The sequence below is a fragment of the Tupaia chinensis genome, unplaced genomic scaffold (assembly GCF_000334495.1).
Source record: "Tupaia chinensis unplaced genomic scaffold, TupChi_1.0 Scaffold000065_1, whole genome shotgun sequence".
Taxonomy (NCBI): Eukaryota; Metazoa; Chordata; class Mammalia; order Scandentia; family Tupaiidae; genus Tupaia; species Tupaia belangeri.
Window position 1 is genome coordinate 1,673,489 of NW_006159523.1, and position 19,460 is coordinate 1,692,948.

General features: G+C 36.1%; 1 protein-coding gene across 1 annotated transcript in view; it reads right to left on the minus strand.

Moving 5' to 3' along the window:
* The window catches only part of CDH7 (cadherin 7), a 156,629-nt gene that overhangs the window by 75,289 nt on the left and 61,880 nt on the right, over positions 1–19,460 (minus strand). The window contains exons 3-4 of the mRNA XM_006141816.2: positions 11,438–11,732; positions 7,303–7,422 (exon numbers count right to left, since the gene is read on the minus strand). Coding sequence (XP_006141878.2) covers positions 7,303–7,422; positions 11,438–11,732 — 415 coding nt within the window. The remainder of the gene's footprint in view (positions 1–7,302; positions 7,423–11,437; positions 11,733–19,460) is intronic.

Genomic DNA, 19,460 nt, shown 5'->3' on the forward strand with positions numbered 1-19,460 from the left:
ATATGTGTATTTACCTGCATACTACATAAAAATGAATATATCCTTTTCTTTCATCTTTGTATAATAACATTAAAAAGTTTTATTAATTTCCATGATACTGACTTAAATAGCATTCTGACTGCTCTGAACAGCCAGATTTTTGTTTAGGTCTAAGCTCTACCTCTTAAACAAGAACACACACACACATGCATCAACACACCTATATTTTAAGATTAAATACACTTAATTGATTAGACTAGTTTTCTTCTTTTCTATTATTCACATTTAATCACTGCATATCTTTTTTAGAGAATTATTCACTTATTAAATTCCATTTGTTATTATTATTTTTAATTTGACCAGAAAGAGACTTATAAAAATATTTATTATGAGAAGAAAGAGACAGAGAGAGAGAGAGAGAGAGAGAGAGAGAGAAAGGGAAAGGAAGCAAACAAACCGTCATGTCCAGGACTTGAACCACAGTCGACCATGTAGAAATCCAGTGTCTTTAACCACCACACCCCCTACCGGCCCCTACATCTTTTTTTTTTTTTAAGAGATTTTTGCTATAAGGTGCGTGTGCTCACCAGAGGGACAGAAAGAGAGATAACGAGAAGTCATCCTGCAGAGGAGAGGGCCACACTGCAATTCCTTCTCCTCCATTCTCCTCCCGGGATCTTGAGCATGCACATACACGCACCTGGCATGAGTTGCAAGCTCCCGGATCCAGGACTTGAACCACCACATCAACTACATGGGAGTTAAGCAATGTAACCATTATGACAACTGCTGGTCTCAATCACTATACATTTTTACAGTGTACAACATAGCTTTTCCCAGCACAAATAGTTTATTCTTTTAAAACATTACTCATTGTAATTCCTTAACTGCAATTGGATGCTTCTGCTAGTAATCACACTCACATTAAGTAACACTTTGATTGACTGCTTTTGGTTATCTATATAGGTTGCAATTAATCTTTGAATTATTACAATGAAAAATGAAAAACCTAACATTGTCCTTGAGTTGACCTTGTAGCCTAGAGAGTCACATCTCCCTCGGCCAGTCCAGGTTTGAATTCTGGTCCTGGTGACCTTAAAATACTGGGTGTTTGTGTGTGTCCAGATCTTTGGTAGGATGGACAAATGAAGAATAGATAGAGGCATGACCACACCTCTTTGGGGGTTCTTCTCCTCCCCTCTGTCTCTCTGGCAAGTGTGTGAGCTCTTGGGCAATTTTTTTTTTAATTAAAAAAATATAAAACTCATTAAGTCCAATTGGTATGTGATGTATAATTGTTCCTCTTAGAGCCATAACAATTCTATAATTATTTCACAAGATAACTCTGTAAAACAAGCATTGGATTCACTAATATGCTCTGCCAACAAACATAAACAATTGTTGAGAGTTTGGGGACTTAAATATCTCTACCTTTTTTTTTCATATCTTTTCTTGTCTTTGTTATTTATTTATTTATTCATTTATATATGTTTGACTGCTAATCATTCTTTTCCTGTGATAACTTTTTCCCCTTATATTAAGCATTGCTTTTTTTGAACATTTGTTCAGTAAACATGTCTCATCTATATGAAAAATATACTAATAAGATGAGCTACTTTTTAGAAAAATGTCCTACTCACTAAGTTTTATTTTTTTCTTTCTATTCATCTCTCATTTTTTCCAATATCATTATGTATGAGTTAACATCTTTGCACATTTATTATGATGGAGAGAAGTCCAAAGCATCATAACTAATCAGTAAAGGAGATATTGCAGCCTCATCACCTCATGGTTTTATTTAGTGGCATTATTTTTGCAAAGGAATATAGTATCATGAGGATAGAAATCTGATCATCAAAGTTTTTCACTCATTTTTCACACCTCTAATTGTCTCTTTATGAGATCCTATAAATAACACTTTTTCAAAGCAAAAATCATCCCCAAGTTTGCAAATTACTGCAGGTGGCAAAGGTAATTTCCAAATGCCTCAACCATTAAACATATTTCTGACAAGAATGGAATAATTGGAATAATAAGAATTTAAATAAGGACATAATGTATTTCTAGGTATATGACTTTTACTTTTAAATATAAACTGTCTATATTTTGAAAAAAAAATCTCATACACTGGATTTGCATTTTAGTATACATTATTCATATACATAGATAGCAGATAGATAGATGATAGATAGATAGATAGATAGGTAGATATAAGTGGGTGGACGGATGGATAGGTAGATGATAGATAGATATAGGTGGGTGGGTGGATGGATAGGTAGATGATAGATAGATAGATAGATAGATAAATACAGGTGGGTGGTGGATGGATAGATGATAGATAGATAGATAGATATAGGTGGGTGGGCGGATGGATAGGTAGATGATAGATAGATAGATAGATAGATAGATAGATAGATAGATAGATAGATATGGGTGGGTGGATGGATGGATAGATAGATGATAGATAGATAGATAGATAGATGATAGATAGATAGATAGATAGATACAGGTGGGTGGACGGATGGATGGATAGATGATAGACGCCCATGTACAGGGTAAATTGATAACACTGTCTCAACTGGCTAAGGTCAGTCTTATTTACTTAGATCCTTACAATTTTGTGAGATTTTCATGGAAGACAATATTATTTAATTTAGATAATTAGCCACTTATAATAAATTTAGAAAAGAGATTGGCTCAGATATTATGCTTTCTAAATAGAAATTTTTCATTTGATATATTAGGTTGTCAGGAAAGTCATAACATATTTCTCTATGCTTTTTCTATACAAAAATGTGTCATGACTTTCCAAATGACCCAATATCTGACCCCAAAACTCATGTTATATTTATTTATAATTCATGTTTACAAAACGCTTTACACGTGTAACACATAAAATTGTATTTCTGTTTTTCAACAGATATCTGCTTTTTGACTGGGGAAAAAATTTTGAGGGGTCTTACCAGCCACTGACAATTATTTAAGCAAATTATTACTGAAAATTTTTTCTAAAAATCTGTTATGTGTACCATATGAGGAGAGCCATTTTTGAAATATATTATCACACATGGAACTAAACAGTTATTGGAGCCTGAATTCTACCCAGTCAGCCTTTCAATCACCCTCAAGTGTCTAGATAGCCGCATAAACCCAAGTAGTGCAAGGCTAGAAGTATTCATGCTATGAGGGTTCAATTACCTGGGATTTTCCGCACTGAAACTCTCAAATTAACACTTGGGACACCAGTATGAGTGAACTAATTTTCTATAATCTCATTGTAGAAAAATCAACATTTTCAGTGATGTAATTAACAGAGAAAAACATTCTTATGATAACAAAGACTACCATTTTTCCCCCAACTTCTTTATGAAAATTTTTATTTTCTGAAGCTACTCCCAAGAGTTGTCATGAAAATAGAAATGAAAGACATTAGTTTCCTCACTACTTGTATAGACTTCAGAACATATGTCAGGAGGTAAGGACCATGAACTAAAGCCACTGGTGCAGCCACCACCAAGGAGGATCACTCAACCCATGAAAAAGCACCGCTGGGACATAAACAGGAGAGTCTGTGTGAGAGTATAAAATAGTTGAAATCCATGCAATTTGCCAGTTTGCTTTTTAAAAAAGCAATCTGCTATAGGGTGTGAACACTCACCAGAGTCTCACAGAGACAGAAATACAGAAAGAGAGAAATCACTTCCCAGGGGCGATGGCCATGCTGCAATCTCTTCTCCCTCCTTCTCTTAGGATTTTGGGCATGTACACATACACACCTGGTGTTAGTTTCAAGTCTCCAGGTCTGGAACTGAAACTAGGTTAACTAAATGAGAGTCCAGCACCTCCACCATCATGCCAACTGCTGCCCCACTTTCCTTTTTTTAAACAGAAATAATGGGATATTATGTTAGCTTTCTTAGCAGTTACTTTTGAGATGATAGTGTTTGTGTGAATATGCACCCATGGATGACAACAGTAGCTGTAAATGGTGATGAACTAGATTTTGTTTTTAGGTATTGAGATTCCGTCAATATGCATTATTAATTAATATTTTAAAATATCTCACCAATGTTTATTACTAACATTAACCTATTTTGTTTTACATGATATTGATAGGTATCATATTACATAATGTTTAGAAATAGTGCATATTTAGAAAATAATTCCAATGCAATGTCTTACAGGCAAAGACAGCATTGCATATTTTAATACAATGTGATCAGCTGTTATACTATTGTTAAGACTTTAGTACTCCCCAGTGCACATACTAATTGGATAACAGTAGGAATTTCTGTCCATTCATGCAGGGTCCTAAATGCCACTTTCTTTCCTGGGAAAGCTCCTGGTTGAGTACTTGTATTCTTGACATTCATCGGTAATGAATCAAATATGAAGGAAATGTATAGCTCTGGATCTTACAAGAACTCTGTTGCTGTCAACTGGAAAAACTCTTGGGGAAAGAAAGAAAGACTGTTTTCAAAACTAAGATCACAAAATTTGGAAGTGAACATTTTATTTTACATGTAAGATGTAAAAGGTGAATCTCTTCCTAGTAAGTTTGTATTTCTTTTAAACTTTGCATCTAATCCTTGTATTAGTTGGTTTGTCTATATGTAAGAAGTATATAATAAGACCTTAAAAAGACAGAGAAAAGCCAATAGCCACAAATATGGAAGTCTCTGGAACAATAATTTCTAGAGCTGGCAGCAAGTGAAGAGGGGACGCACAATCTGCAATCTGACAGGAGCCAGACCTTCTATATATAACATGTGTCAGGCCACAGAATGGAATGTATTTAAGGACATATTTGGGAGTGGGTGATTTGTTATAACTGCACTATTCACATAAAATTATGACATAACCAATATGCATAAAAATATATAATGCAAGCACCACATATCACATCTCTAATATTTAAAAAATACCTCAGAAAGGAGAAGTGGTATTTAACACCTAGTCCATTTTCAAGGACAATTTTTATGGTCATGTGATGTGTGTCATCATTCTGACTCCATGCATGGTTTCAAGTTTAGCTGCTGGTCTCTTCAAATCCTTCATGATTTTAGAACTAATTGTGGTGAGAATCTTCACAGTACTTTTAATGCCACATTATCTTGTTTCTAGTGTCATTCTATTTCCTTTTTTAAGTAAACTGTCAACATTGGGTTTTACAACTACTCACATTCTAGTTTTTGGGGAAAAGAATAGACTGAAGGCAGAAAATACATTTACCCTCCTGTCATTTGGCCTGTAAGCAGTATTACATGTGGAGTATGTGTTCTGAGGTCTTAAACCAGCTACTTTCTTAGAAGTTTAACTTACAGAAATACACCTAACAATGATTGCCCAGACCTAGTTCTGTGCAATTTCCTATTTAACATATTTTTCTTGTCATAATGTTACTATGTTCTCAAAAGCCTATATATTTGGAGAAGTGGAAAATAATGTTGTTTCACACATAGATAAGAATCTGTCTGACATCAAGTAAGGAAGACTAATTGGAACTTGATTTTCAGCTCTCCATGCCCTAAGGATAGAAAACTTTCCATTTTTATCAGAAAATAAAAAAACTTACTATTTTTCTACATTTCTTGCAAAAAGAGTTATTGTATATAGTAGGAATAACCAGAAAGGACAAACATCTCAGACATCTCTCTATTAGTGACCACTGGAAGAAGCCCGATGATTACCATGATTTCAGCACTGAAGAAAGAATTAATTAAATTTTCCTCATATCTTGTGTGATTTCAGAATATGTTCGATTCTGAATTAAAATTAAACTTGCAATAGTCATAATGTAATATGCTATTGCCCAGTTGAGCAGTTGGAGAGGTTGTACCTCCACCATCATATGAAAATTGTATTATCTCACAGCATAGCTAAAATCACAAGGCAGTCATTAGTAGCAGCAAAATATTTAATACTTGGGATTAATACACACTATTTGGGGACAGGTTATATAATGCAGGAGTGTAAAATTTGCAGTGAATTGTCAGAAACTTGTCAATGTCTTTCTAGGCTGCAATGAGTAGATATATAAGGGGAAGAGTAGGCGTTTGAATTTAGGTTTCTTAGATCTATCACTAAATCAAACATGAGTGCACCTTCTACATTCAGAGGATTCACGTCATCAATCAAATACTTTCATTTCATTTTCCTTCAATACTTGCTTAATCATAACTGTTACTTCTCTACTAGACTTTCCAGGTGGATTCCAAGCTCTATCCCCGACACTGGTATAAAATACGACGTGCAGCTTTGGCAAGTGTTCTACTGAATGAGCTAGAACTGAATTCACTTCTCTGCTCCTGCATGTTACGACGGTTATTCCCATGAGACATTGAAAATATCTATCCCCAAAGTGACTTAAGAATGAAAGCGTATTTCCCTTCTTGTAAATCCAGAGAGCACAATCGATGCCATTAACATGTTTTTTTAAGACTGTAAGTACTATTGAATAAATATAATCTTCATTTATATAAATATAAATAAATAAATATAATCTTCAAATTAGATATTTGAAGAATTCTTTATGAAAAAGGCAAAATTACTTAAAAACAAAAATTTTGGATTTCGCAGTGATGAAAACCATCAATGGCACGCATTCACTAATATTTATACACATCCTACTGTCTCTTGATACATAGACCCGGAAGAATTGGGTAGATTAAAGTAACATTTTATATTTGAAGAATAATAATCCAGGTTATCGAATTAATATATAGTATTTCAGTTTAAAAGAAAACAGGGCAAACCAACAAAGCACATAAATATTCTATCCATATAGATTTGCACGTCATAGTAACGCTTTTTTTCCCTAAAAGTTATATTTTTAATTTAGTTTTTGATTTAGCAGATTTTTATCTTAATTATTATTTTTTAAATTGATTTCCCTAAGAAAACCAGCTTCTGGAATGCTAAACTGAATCTACTACCTATTTCACTGCCTGGCAGGCAGATTTGGCTTGAGATTTATATTTTATAGTATGAAATTTTCTACGTGAATTTGTTAACAACAATAAAACCTAAAGAGAAATAATCCTAATTTTCTTATACAGTCAAGAGATAATAGTGGAAATACTTCTGAATGCACAGTATTTTTTCTGATTTCATTAGGAATATGGGTAAATATAATAAAATATTCTTAAAAGGGTAATAACACCTTTCTAGATAGTATGCTATCTATTATCGAATATGGAGAGAAGCAAAATAAAAATACAGTATGTAGTATCATTGCCAGCTATATTCAACAAAAACCTAATATTAATTCTAAGCAATATATAAATGGTAGCTTTACAAGGAGAGCTGCCTTTCAGTTTTTACCTGTCTTTGGTTCCACTGAGAAGTATGGCTGTCCTTGCAGAATACTGTAGACCACTCGGGCGCTGTTACCATAGGTAGGATCATCGGCATCTGTCGCTGTCACTTGTACCACTGAGGTCCCTGGGTGCCAATCCAAAAACCACTGAATTAAAACCTTCCCAATGTCTCAAAATGAAGAAAACTTGCACGATGATGCAAATTCTACATGACAGTTATTTGTAACTTTTCATTTATCTTCTTTCAAGCACCCACAAAAATCTCACTATGTATTTTTATATAAACCAATTATCAAGGAGACAATAGATGATAATAAAACCCTGAAATGTTAAAGGATATAAAAATACGTTGGCAACATTACCATTGATGATGCACGTTAGAGAGAGGTATACTGATAACTTATGGGACTTAAATTTTAGTTGACTCATCCACCAGGTCAGGTAACAAGCTTTCAAAAGTAGTCTCAACAAAACTCAGTCACTGTCAGGAAGGCAGCTTGACAGGTAATAGCATTTTGGACACTCACATCATTACAGCTAACGCACTGTTGCTGTTAAGTAGAGTCAGACATAAGCTGAAATTTCATTAGTTGTTGAACGTATTTTTGATCCAGCTACCTATCTCCTTAGTAATTCCTTGCTTATTTGTCTCTCTCTCTCTCTTTCTGTCTCTCTCTCTCTCTAGGGAGCACACACTCTAGAGCAAAACAACAGACAAAAACACTATAAATATTGTACTTTAACAGAGCAGATTGAGTTGTCTCTGCTTCCGCTCAACAATCAGATTTTGGGAACATTTGCACCTTTGAACAACTACTTTATAAATCAATCTAAGTGTCTTAAAATAATATTAAACTTTTACATAAAATAAACATGAAATGAAAATGTAGACCAAACCCTCCCCAAAGAGAAAAAGCTAGCAACTTTAAAAAATTACATTATTAGCTCCTTTTCTATATTGCATATGCTATAATGTCCTATTGTTTCCTTATTTTACTACGTAGTCACTTAATTTGGAAATTAAATGGAAAACTCTTATTCTAATCTGATCTTTTTATTTACATTTAGAATGTAAATCTTCAAAATACTAGAGACTCATGTTGTTTAATGGATTTAGGGCAAACCCCTTTATTTCCTATTTTTTTTTTTTTATTTGCCAGAGGGAGAATGGTCTCCCTGGAGAGACAGGGAGAGAGAAAATGAGACAGCACCCCCTTTGGAGGGTGGCCACGCTTCAACCCCTTCTCTTCCAGTTCTCCCTCATTTTGGGATTCTGGGCATGTACACACACAGACCCAGTGGATTTTTCAAGCCCAGGATGTTGGGGGTGGGGGAGGCTGGGAAGAGAATGGACCTCAAAATGCATGGTCAGCCGTATGGAATCCAGGTGCCTTAACTACCCTGCCACTCCGGCTGACTGACTGTATTCCTCAAGTCTTATTTTGTTTCCAAGAACTCCTGAATATAGATTTATATCTAACATCTTTTAAAGATACATGCTTATGTAGATTTCTCTTTTTAAATGCCTTTCATAAGTCATTAATGCCCATTTTGTTAAAACCCCTTTCATTTTCCTTATTATTACTTCTCTCACCAAATCCTTTATTTTAAAAATAGGTAGAGGGGCCAGCAGATGGCATAGTGGTTAAAGCACTGGACGTCCACATGGTTTACAGTGGTTCGAATCCCAGACCCAGAGACTTGAAATTCACATGAGTGTGTGCATGCCCTAAATATCTATAAATTTGGTTCTGTACAATAATATTTTTTTTCTGAATTGTTAATTAATCAACTTAATACATACAGACATACACACCAACATATATTTTCAAATAAATTTTAAGTTTCCAATCTTATCTATACTCTTCTATACTTATTAGTGTATTATAATTAAATTATAATGTACAATTAAGATAAATCTTAAAATTAGTTAACATCTAATAAAAAAAATCTCATATTAAACAGTCAAAACTTGCATTGCCTAAACCATACTCTTTAATGGCTATGACACTTGGTTAAAACTAAACACTTTGGTAAACTATGACTCAGTACAAGTTCACGTCCATATAACATATTTCATATGGTTTAGTTATAGTTTTTAAGTTTAAATTTTTATGTTAACTTAATGATTTAAATTAGTTCATGCAAATCCTGAAAACCTTTAAAAATAATTTTTAAAAAACATCAAACCTTTTTGAATCAACTAAGTAAATGAAATCATTTACATGTGTACATAAAGATGATTGCTGTTTGATACCCAAGTTGTAACATCAAAATTAAAACTACAGTGCATTATTTAGACTTTAAAAATAAAAGTTTACATATACTCAATATGCATTGCTATATTCTATGTAGGAAAGGAAATTTTTTTTTTGAAAGAGAAAGATTTTTGCTATAGGGCACATGCACTCACTGGAGAGACAGAGAGAGACAGAGAAACAGAAAGCAAGAAATCACCCCCAGGAGGAAGGCCACGCTGCAATCCCTTCTTCTCTATTCTTCTCATAGGATTTTGGGCATGTACACACATGCACCCAGTGTGAGTTTCAAGCCATTGAGTCCAAACATGAGTTGCATTGGGAGTCCAGTGCCTTAACTGCTATGCTGCCTGATGGCCCCCCAGAAAGGAAAACCTTAGTAAGCCCAGGCAGATTGCCCAAAATGCACATAAGAAACAAAACTATGAAGTTAAATGAATTTCCTAAATGCACTTAAAAAACTTTAGTTTTACTACACATTACTAACTTGGGGAAGAAAATGTGTTTTCTCTGTTCTCTGAAACCTCCAAAATGCTGTTGTGATTGCTGCTGTTGCTGCTGTGGTTGTTAAGCAACAACAGCAGGAATAGTACTGAGAGAGTGTGAACAAGCCCGTTGGCCGTAGAAATGCCTGTACATGTGCTAACGAGTGAGATCCTGTTACTGTGGTTCTGAATGTTTCCTGACCACAGTATTGATTCTTCTGTCTCATTGTCAGCTTGTATTTCTGTGGCAGCTAGAGCCAGAGTGCCCTAGATATTTCCCCTCTTCCTTCTGATAGGAATGGATATTAATGGTCACTAAACCGTGATCCCCTAAAGGGCTCATATTACACACATCTTTGCAATCCCATTCCCCAGAATCATAAATGTATCACCTGAATGACTGAATGAATGAAATAACCTTTATTTGAAATAAAATGAATCAGACTGACAAAAATGCCCATGTGTTAACATACAAGTTCCAATACAATCTTAAATAATCTTTCTAATTTGATACTAAAATCAACGTGAAATAAATACATAGATCAACTGGTTTCTAGTCTAGTCTCATCATTTTTTTATTAGTTGCAATAATTGTGAACATTTAAATTTTATGCTGGCTGAAAACTATTCCAGAAGTGCCAGAATAAATGGAATTTAAGATAGAATTTATATTCGATATAAGCGAAGTATATACGAGAAGTGCTTTGCTTACTGTTTTTCTAGTAATAGGATCATGCCAAAAGGCCTTTCAGTAAATCAGTCCTCATTATTCTCCTATATATCTGCAAATGGGTATCACCTTACTGTTATTATACATTCATAATAAACTTATATGCATTTAATTTTCTGGAAAAATTCTAAAAAGGCTTGTGGTAGCATGTGGGTAGACATTTGTGGGCTCAGCACACTCACTACGAAAAAACAGATCAGCCGATCCAGCTGTTTGCCTGGCTAACTTCTGGTGATTTTTATATATTCACCACAGAGAGAGGTTTAGAATGATGACTCTTTACCCTAATTTCAATGGAAAGGAAAATAATGATCACCAGGTTGTATCTGGAAGGATTTCTTAGTATAACTGAAATCATTTAAAAAATATAAATAAATAATAAATTCAAAGGGAATGTAAGTTTTACATGATTTCTTGAAGACATTCAGGTAGCTCTGGAAAAGAAACTTTCTCCTTATATTCCACATAAATATAATAATATGCTAAATTTATGGATTTGGCTACTAACACATCTCAAACTTTCTTCTCATCTTAACTAGCAATTGCTATACGCACACTACATGTTTCTCTCCTGTGTTTTTTAGCACTTAGCAACGATTTAATTTTAAATTAAAAGAACACCTAAAATCAGTTGCTCATTGCAAAAGCCACATGTTCCTTACTTACCCACAGGAGACATTTCAGGAACTCCTGCAGTGTACGGGCCGTCCAAAAATTTGGGTTCATTGTCATTAATATCTTGGATTTTGATGACAAACTCGGACTCAGGCTCCACGGGTTTGTTGGTGAGTCTGTCCAGCGCTTGAGCCCGGAGCGTGTAGTAGGCCTGCTCCTCGCGATCCAGTCTCTTGGTAGCATGAATATCCCCAGTGTTCTCATCAATAATGAAAATGGAACTTGCCCCTTCGCCTGACAAGATGTATTTGATGGAACCATCTCCTTTATCAACATCAGAGTGAAGCTGGTGAAAAATTCATGTGAGATGAGATTAACTTACAAGAGAGTCAGCGATATGGAGATATGTAAAAATAATTCTTATGTCAGGCTGCAGTACATGAAATTTTATTGTTCTTGGAAAGATAAGCTGAACGCTTATTGTGCACTGTGGAAAGGCTATTAGAATGTGTCAGCTTGCACTGGTGAGGCAAGGCAATTTCATTTCTTCCTGTAAACAGTCTCTATTCCAAAGGTATTCTATGTCATTCCCCAAATTAGGAACTTGTAGGGTTATTTTTGATTTGCTCTGTCCTTGCCAGTTTAGCCATCTCCTTTGAACAGAGCAGACACTCAGTAGACACGTTTAACTGGTTGATTTGATTTGACTCCAAGCAAAGGGCATTTCTATAGGACATTTGTCAGTCTAGTTCTAATATATAATTGAGTAAGTTTAGAAATCCCCACATTCTTTAAGGGTGTTCTTCTCTCCCTCATCCCCACCCTGCGCCCCACTCATAATCTTTTCTGTAATTAATAAGTATGGATGGATGTCCGGTCACTAAATCTGTCTCTAAATGCTACTCTTGGTTTGAAGCTGAAGAAATTACATCGCTCTCTAAGGCAGGAATTTTAAATCAATACGTGCAGGGGACTTCAACTAAAACCTTTCTTGAAATACCAAGAACTGCATTAGATTTGCATGATTAACCCCAGCCTCGGCAGCCAGGGCAGCACCTACTGCTTTGCATTTCATATCTGGAACTGTCCCTGTCAGAACATTATGTTGAACAGAGGAACCTTGGGAAACTTGAAAATAATTACACGTTTTCCTGAACTTCGTAACCTGAGAAACACACTACTCAATCTGTCGTTTCAACAATCTTTCATCCTCTATAACTACGGTCATTCTGGACTTTGGTTAATATGAATATAAATACCCAATTTACCAAATAACAAGACTTTCTCCTGCCCTATAGAACTATGTCTGCATTTTTTAAAAGATAAAAATGTAAAATATGAAAAGCCACTTAGGAAAGAATGAGCGTGGCACATTTTCATCCTTCCCTGGGAGCTGCTGGGGATACAGCTTTTTCGCACCGTGGATTTGTGTGACTCTCCCACTGCTGGTAACAGCTGTGTTTATATTCTGCTTCAGAGTACTTAAATACCTGATTTATCTTTGAGATTCTGTAGCTTTTATTCAGGACTAAATAATACAAAAACTGAGTTTCCAGAATAAGTTAGAGTTTAATTATTTTCGTTGCGGAATTATCTAAGCAATCACTGTGCCACATGTTTACCTAGCATATGGGGAAGGTGTGTTCTAAAACTATTGTACATTATTTCTTTTTTAAGCCATTCTCAGGGTTATGACTCCATGTGACTCTCCCTCTAATTTAAGAAGAGAAGTTACGGAACTATTACAGTCAAACTATTGAAAATCTCCTAGATGATAGTCACTATTCTTATGTTTTCTACATAGGAACTATTTTAATATCCACAACTACCTTTATCAGTCCCACTAACAAATGAGGACACTGAGACAGGAAAAGGTTAAGCACCTTGCCTAAGGTTTTGTAGCCAGCTCTCTGAAGTGTCAAGAATGTGAGAACTGGCAGCTGGTGTAAGGCTCATGTCCACCTCCCTAGTGAGATACACTCATGGACAGGAGGTGCTGTCCAGTGCAGTGAAGACATCAAGAGTTGCTGCTAAAAGGAATCGAGATAAGAAAGTTACACGCAGCCTGCACTCAGTGGATCACTTCCTGAATCTTATAGAAGCTCAGTCTTGAATGTGCTTTCCGTCAGTGCATTTTATGGCTTACCAGGAAGGTCCTTGCTTGTCATTGTATAGCAATAATAAACTATCATGCTCAACCACACATAGCAAAAAACTTGAAATCTGAGACAAATGCACATGCCAAATCAAAATAAGTTGTTTTCAGGCTGCCAGTTTCTCACCACTCTCTGAATCCCCTCCCCACATCTGTGTTCCTGTGGGGCACACCTACACACATACTTGCTAACAATGAAACATTATGGTGACATCCAGGTGACTGTAACAAATGTCCATAATACACAGGTGTTGTCTTTAATCAAAGACTTTCTACATCTCCAAATTACACTAAGGATTCTCTCATTTTTTAGAACCAGCCCTTATGGTACATTTAACGAGTTCCTCTCCACAGACTGCTGTTTCCAAAGCATGGAGATACAACGCTTCTGTGGTATTCCAAGGATGGAAAAGAATAAATTTATTTTTAATATAAAATGCACATTAAGCTCTGACTACAAACTTCCACTTGAGCTCTGATGTTTTATTTTAGGGTTTTACTGGTTGTTCTCCATTACTAATAATGTAAGAGCTTAAAGTTCAAAGATTCATATTTGCTTGTTTCTAGAATTATTCAAGGATCAGATTTCTCTTGTTACTCTCCACTCAACACACACACACATATACATCTTACTTCAAGAGTCCTGAATTTTACCATCCTCTCTCCATCACTGATATTTTTCGTCCAACTAGGACCATCAGTAGGCATGTAACCACTGTCAAAATTCATAAACTCAACATCCTTGCAAAGTTAGAGTAAATATATATAGTTTAAAATGAATAATCCTTCTAAACTGAAAAAAAAGTGAATAATCCATTTTGAAACATTAAAATGGATATATAATTATTATATGTCTTTGGATATTTCATCAGTGAGACTCTGCATTATACTAACATTAATTGGTGGAACAAAATCTATAAGTTATTGAAAAACTTATTTCTGTATGGTAAGAAGAATGTTTAGCAAAGAATAAAACTTATTGCAGGGTAGAGATGGCTAATAACTAATGCCTTTTTTTTTTTTTAAAGTTTTTGCTAAAGGGCACGTGTACTTGCCAGAGATAGTGAGAGGGAAAATGAGAAAAATGAGAAATCACTCCCTGCTCCCGCCCAAGGGGGTGGCCATGCCGTAATCCCTTCTCCTCTATTTCCCTCTTGGGATTTTGGGCACGCACACATGCACACATGCACTCAGCATGATTTTCAAGCCTCTGGCTCTGGGACTCAAAGCACAGTCAGCCATGCCGGAGTCCACTATGCCACCCACCGGCCCTTCTAATGACATCCTTAAATTGACACATGCAGTTATGCAGGAGCCCACGTGCATACACACTTCTGTGAATAATTGACTACTATAGACACAAACAGAACTGAGAAGTGGCACTTTCCACAGTGAAAACTTACGGCCAGGAAACAAATCTATGGTCCTAAAATATGTACATCAGTAAATAAGCAAATGAAAAACACAGCCCCAAACAAACATTTAAACTCTATTTGGGGCAGAATAGAATTCACAATGTTACGTTTCCATTTGTAAATCCTTACAAGTGTAATCCTGAGATTAGTTTAAATAAAAATGAAAAAAAGAAAACAAAAATTCAAATTTTTTAATCATCAGACAAAACTCACCTTTACTGCCTAGATTCCTGAATCCTTTTCAAAGTAACTGTGGTGATTCCAAAGTAAATAATTGCATAGTTTTCTATTTTCAAATAAGCATAAAAATGAGGCACACAGAGCCCTTAGTTGAGTCCGGCTCATGTAAAGGTAGAACATACGCAGAGGAGGCGACACTGTTTTTGTGTGAATCCTATAGGTCATCACCCAGCATGGTGTACAGTAAATACGCATCACACTTACAAACTCTCATAATCTACCTAGATCAGGAATGCAAAGCTCACGTTACATACACCCCGAAATGTATTAGTTATTAACCCATTATCGTCCCATCTTCTGCTTGATAAAGCAACTCACATTGTCTCTACTATATTCAATCTTTTTTTTTTTTTTTTAAATTCTCTCTGTACTGTAATCTTAGTTTAGAACTATAAAACTGTTCTCTTGGGCTATTACAAAACTCCTCAAATATTTTCTACTTTTACCTACCCACATTGTTTAGGCTGTCATAAATCTGTACAAAATTATCTCTAATACAGTAAATTATATTGCACACCTTCTCAAATATGCCTTGTTGCATAATAAGAGCACTTTTATTGATAAGTCCTGAAACATAATATTGAGACATGATGATATCTTGCATTTGTACATCCATGCTGTCCCTGAAGGCCTTCCATGAAGGATCAGCACATGCTCATGGCCTGGCACTGCCCAGTGGCCCAACCCATGGTGGTTGCCTGTTTCAGGGCGCATCTTGGCTATGCTCACTTTGGAACTCCTGGAAGGCACATCTTTGTCAAGAAATCAACTCTAGAAGTCATTCTAAAGTGAATGGAACTGTTACTTGGTTGCTCCTTTTAAAAACATTTTATTAAACTTTATTTTATGCATGATAGGAAGCACGTGTGCACACAAGCATGAGAATGAAAGAGAGAAAGAAAGAGAAAGTATCCTTCTGGGGCCTCATCATGCTGCAGTGCCCCTTCCTCAATTTCCATCTCCCAAGAATCCTGGGCACACTTGCAGGAGCCCACAATGAACTGACAGGACGAGGATTCAAATCCTGGTCAGCCTGTAGGATCCAGCTTGCTCTATGCAGCACCTAACCCTTGGATCATTGGGCTGGCTAAACATGACTGCTTTTTTAATTATTATTATTACTATTTTTAATTTACTGGAGGGCTTGTGTATTTGCTGGAGAGAGAGAAAGTGAGAAAACTCCCTGGGGTTTGGCTGATTCTTAATCCTCACATGGCCTTTTCAGCATGTGCATCAGATTGTTCAATTTCTTCCCCATGTCTATAAGTTTAACACAAAATTGAAGGCATCAGACTCAGCTTGGCAATATATGACCTCACCAGCTCACTTTTCCCTCACATCTCACTGTCTTCTTTTCTGCAAGCATTCTGGGCTAGGCCCCACTGCTTGGGCAAAGAAGGCATTTCCATCCTTTCAACACATGTCTTTCATGGTCTTATCCACTAGCTGACATCCAGTTATTGCTAACTCCCTTTTTCTGAAGTCTTATGGCACTCCTATTTTTTCATGGCATCTTGTCTGAATTTCAATGACAGAAGTCATTTTAATCTGCTTTATACTAAAAGTCTAGTTTAGCTGTTTTAATATCCAATTTCTTTTAACTTACAAACTTCTTAGAATTACAATATTTTTATCATCATATTTTCATATTCTCAATAAATAGCCTGTTGATTAAGTTTTCTAAGTTTTTAATCTACTATGTAAAAGCGTAGTATTTGTTTTATTTCAATTTCCATCCTTTTAAGTTTTTAATAAGCATTAGACAGAAAAAAAAAAGCAAACAAACAAAACACATGTTTATACTTTGTTCTTCGGAATCCTCTGAACTATGTAGATGGAGTTCAGATATGTACTAGGCGTGCGCATGGTAACACACGGAAAGTTACTTTGTACTTTCACATTTACATGCTTAGTTCCCCAGGAGACAGGGCCCTTGTAGAGACAGACAGACTTTACTGTTCCTGCCTGTTTCTTCAGCTCTTATTATTATAAATTTTTTCTTTTCTCATCACAACACACATATGAATTTTCCATCCAAAATACACTGTGCATTGGCTCAATCAAGCACATCAACATATATGTTCTCAGCAAATGATTTCCCAATTTTTGTGTCCTGCATACCTTGCCTTTTGTTTTGCCATCCTAGGTTCCCCATCCCCACCCTCTGCCATGTCCCATCTTCCTCCTCCATTGTCCCTGACATTCATGATTGCCCTCAATGGCTTCCGCCCCCCCCCATTCAATTGTTCTACCAATGAACTCAATTAGTCTAAGTATATCCACTAGCTAGCACAGCTGACATATCCTTACAGGCCTTTTCAGCATGTGCATCAGATTGTTCAATTTCTTCCCCATGTCTATAAGTTTAACACAAAATTGAAGGCATCAGACTCAGCTTGGCAATATATGACCTCACCAGCTCACTTTTCCAACACATCTCACTCTGTCTTCTTTTCTGCAAGCATTCTGGGCTAGGCCCCACTGCTTGGGCAAAGAAGGCATTTCCATCCTTTCAACACATGTCTTTCATGGTCTTATCCACTAGCTGACATCCAGTTATTGCTAACTCCCTTTTTCTGAAGTCTTACGGCACTCCTATTTTTTCATGGCATCTTGTCTGAATTTCAATGACAGAAGTCATTTTAATCTGCTTTATACTAAAAGTCTAGTTTAGCTGTTTTAATATCCAATTTCTTTTAACTTACAAACTTCTTAGAATTACAATATTTTTATCATCATATTTTCATATTCTCAATAAATAGCCTGTTGATTAAGTTTTCTAAGTTTTTAATCTACTATGTAAAAGCGTAGTATTTGTTTTATTTCAATTTCCATCCTTTTAAGTTTTTAATAAGCATTAGACAGAAAAAAAAAAGCAAACAAACAAAACACATTTTTATACTTTGTTCTTCGGAATCCTCTGAACTATGTAGATGGAGTTCAGATATGTACTAGGCGTGCGCATGGTAACACACGGAAAGTTACTTTGTACTTTCACATTTACATGCTTAGTTCCCCAGGAGACAGGGCCCTTGTAGAGACAGACAGACTTTACTGTTCCTGCCTGTTTCTTCAGCTCTTATTATTATAAATTTTTTCTTTTCTCATCACAACGCACATATGAATTTTCCATCCAAAATACACTGTGCATTGGCTCAATCAAGCACATCAACATATATGTTCTCAGCAAATGATTTCCCAATTTTTGTGTCCTGCATACCTTGCCTTTTGTTTTGCCATCCTAGGTTCCCCATCCCCACCCTCTGCCATGTCCCATCTTCCTCCTCCATTGTCCCTGACATTCATGATTGCCCTCAATGCCTTCCGCCCCCCCCATTCAATTGTTCTACCAATGAACTCAATTTGTCTAAATATATCCACTAGCTAGCACAGCTGACATATCCTTACACATGTATCCAAATCTGATCCTAGGCATAAACCCCAGGGAGTAGAATGAACATATTATAAAGTAGACCCCAGTTGTGTCCATACAACTCTCTTCAGTCATCAAATGTGCATTTTTTTTTCTCCTGCTTATTACTTTTTTTATATTAAATTATATTGCCTAACACTCATTCCCTGAGTATCACCACAACACACCAAGTGTAGTTTCCCATCTAGGATAAACTGCATAGTGTCTCAATCAAGCATGTCGTCACCAATACTGTTCCATTTCTACTTTCATACATATAAATATGTTTTTTATCCTATGTTTGACCCTCAGCCCTTTCCCCCTCTCCCAATTACTCTATCTCTGCTATAGACAGCTATCCTCCAGAGGGGTCATTGAAAATGCGATACCTGCGAGTAGAGGGAGAGGGGTCACGAGTCCAAAGTTTTTAACAATAGGGAAAATAGATTCCATTCAAGGTTGGATCAAGTGTGGGTCTCGTGCAGTTCCGCAACTGTAGGTGAGTCTCCATGGAATACAGTCTCCGGAAGGCAGTTCTGGCAAGCAGAGTTGACCATCAGTTGATGCGGCACAGCAGCCATCTTGTGGTTAGCAGGAACGGTGTTGTGGAGGTCTGCAGCGTGACTTATCCTCTGGTATCTGGCTTCCCTAAGAATGGCAGGGTAGTTCCTGTTCTTGCCTGAGGTAATGCAGGGCTGGTATCCATCATCTTCTCACTGTCCATAGGTAGATAAAATCCTTCTCTACGGTGTATTTCTCAGTTGGTTTAAGGCAGTTAAAGGTTCTTTCTGTTGCGTATAGTTGCAAGTTCTTAATCCTTCTCTTCAGTTTCAGCTGGCTGGCCCAGAGGCC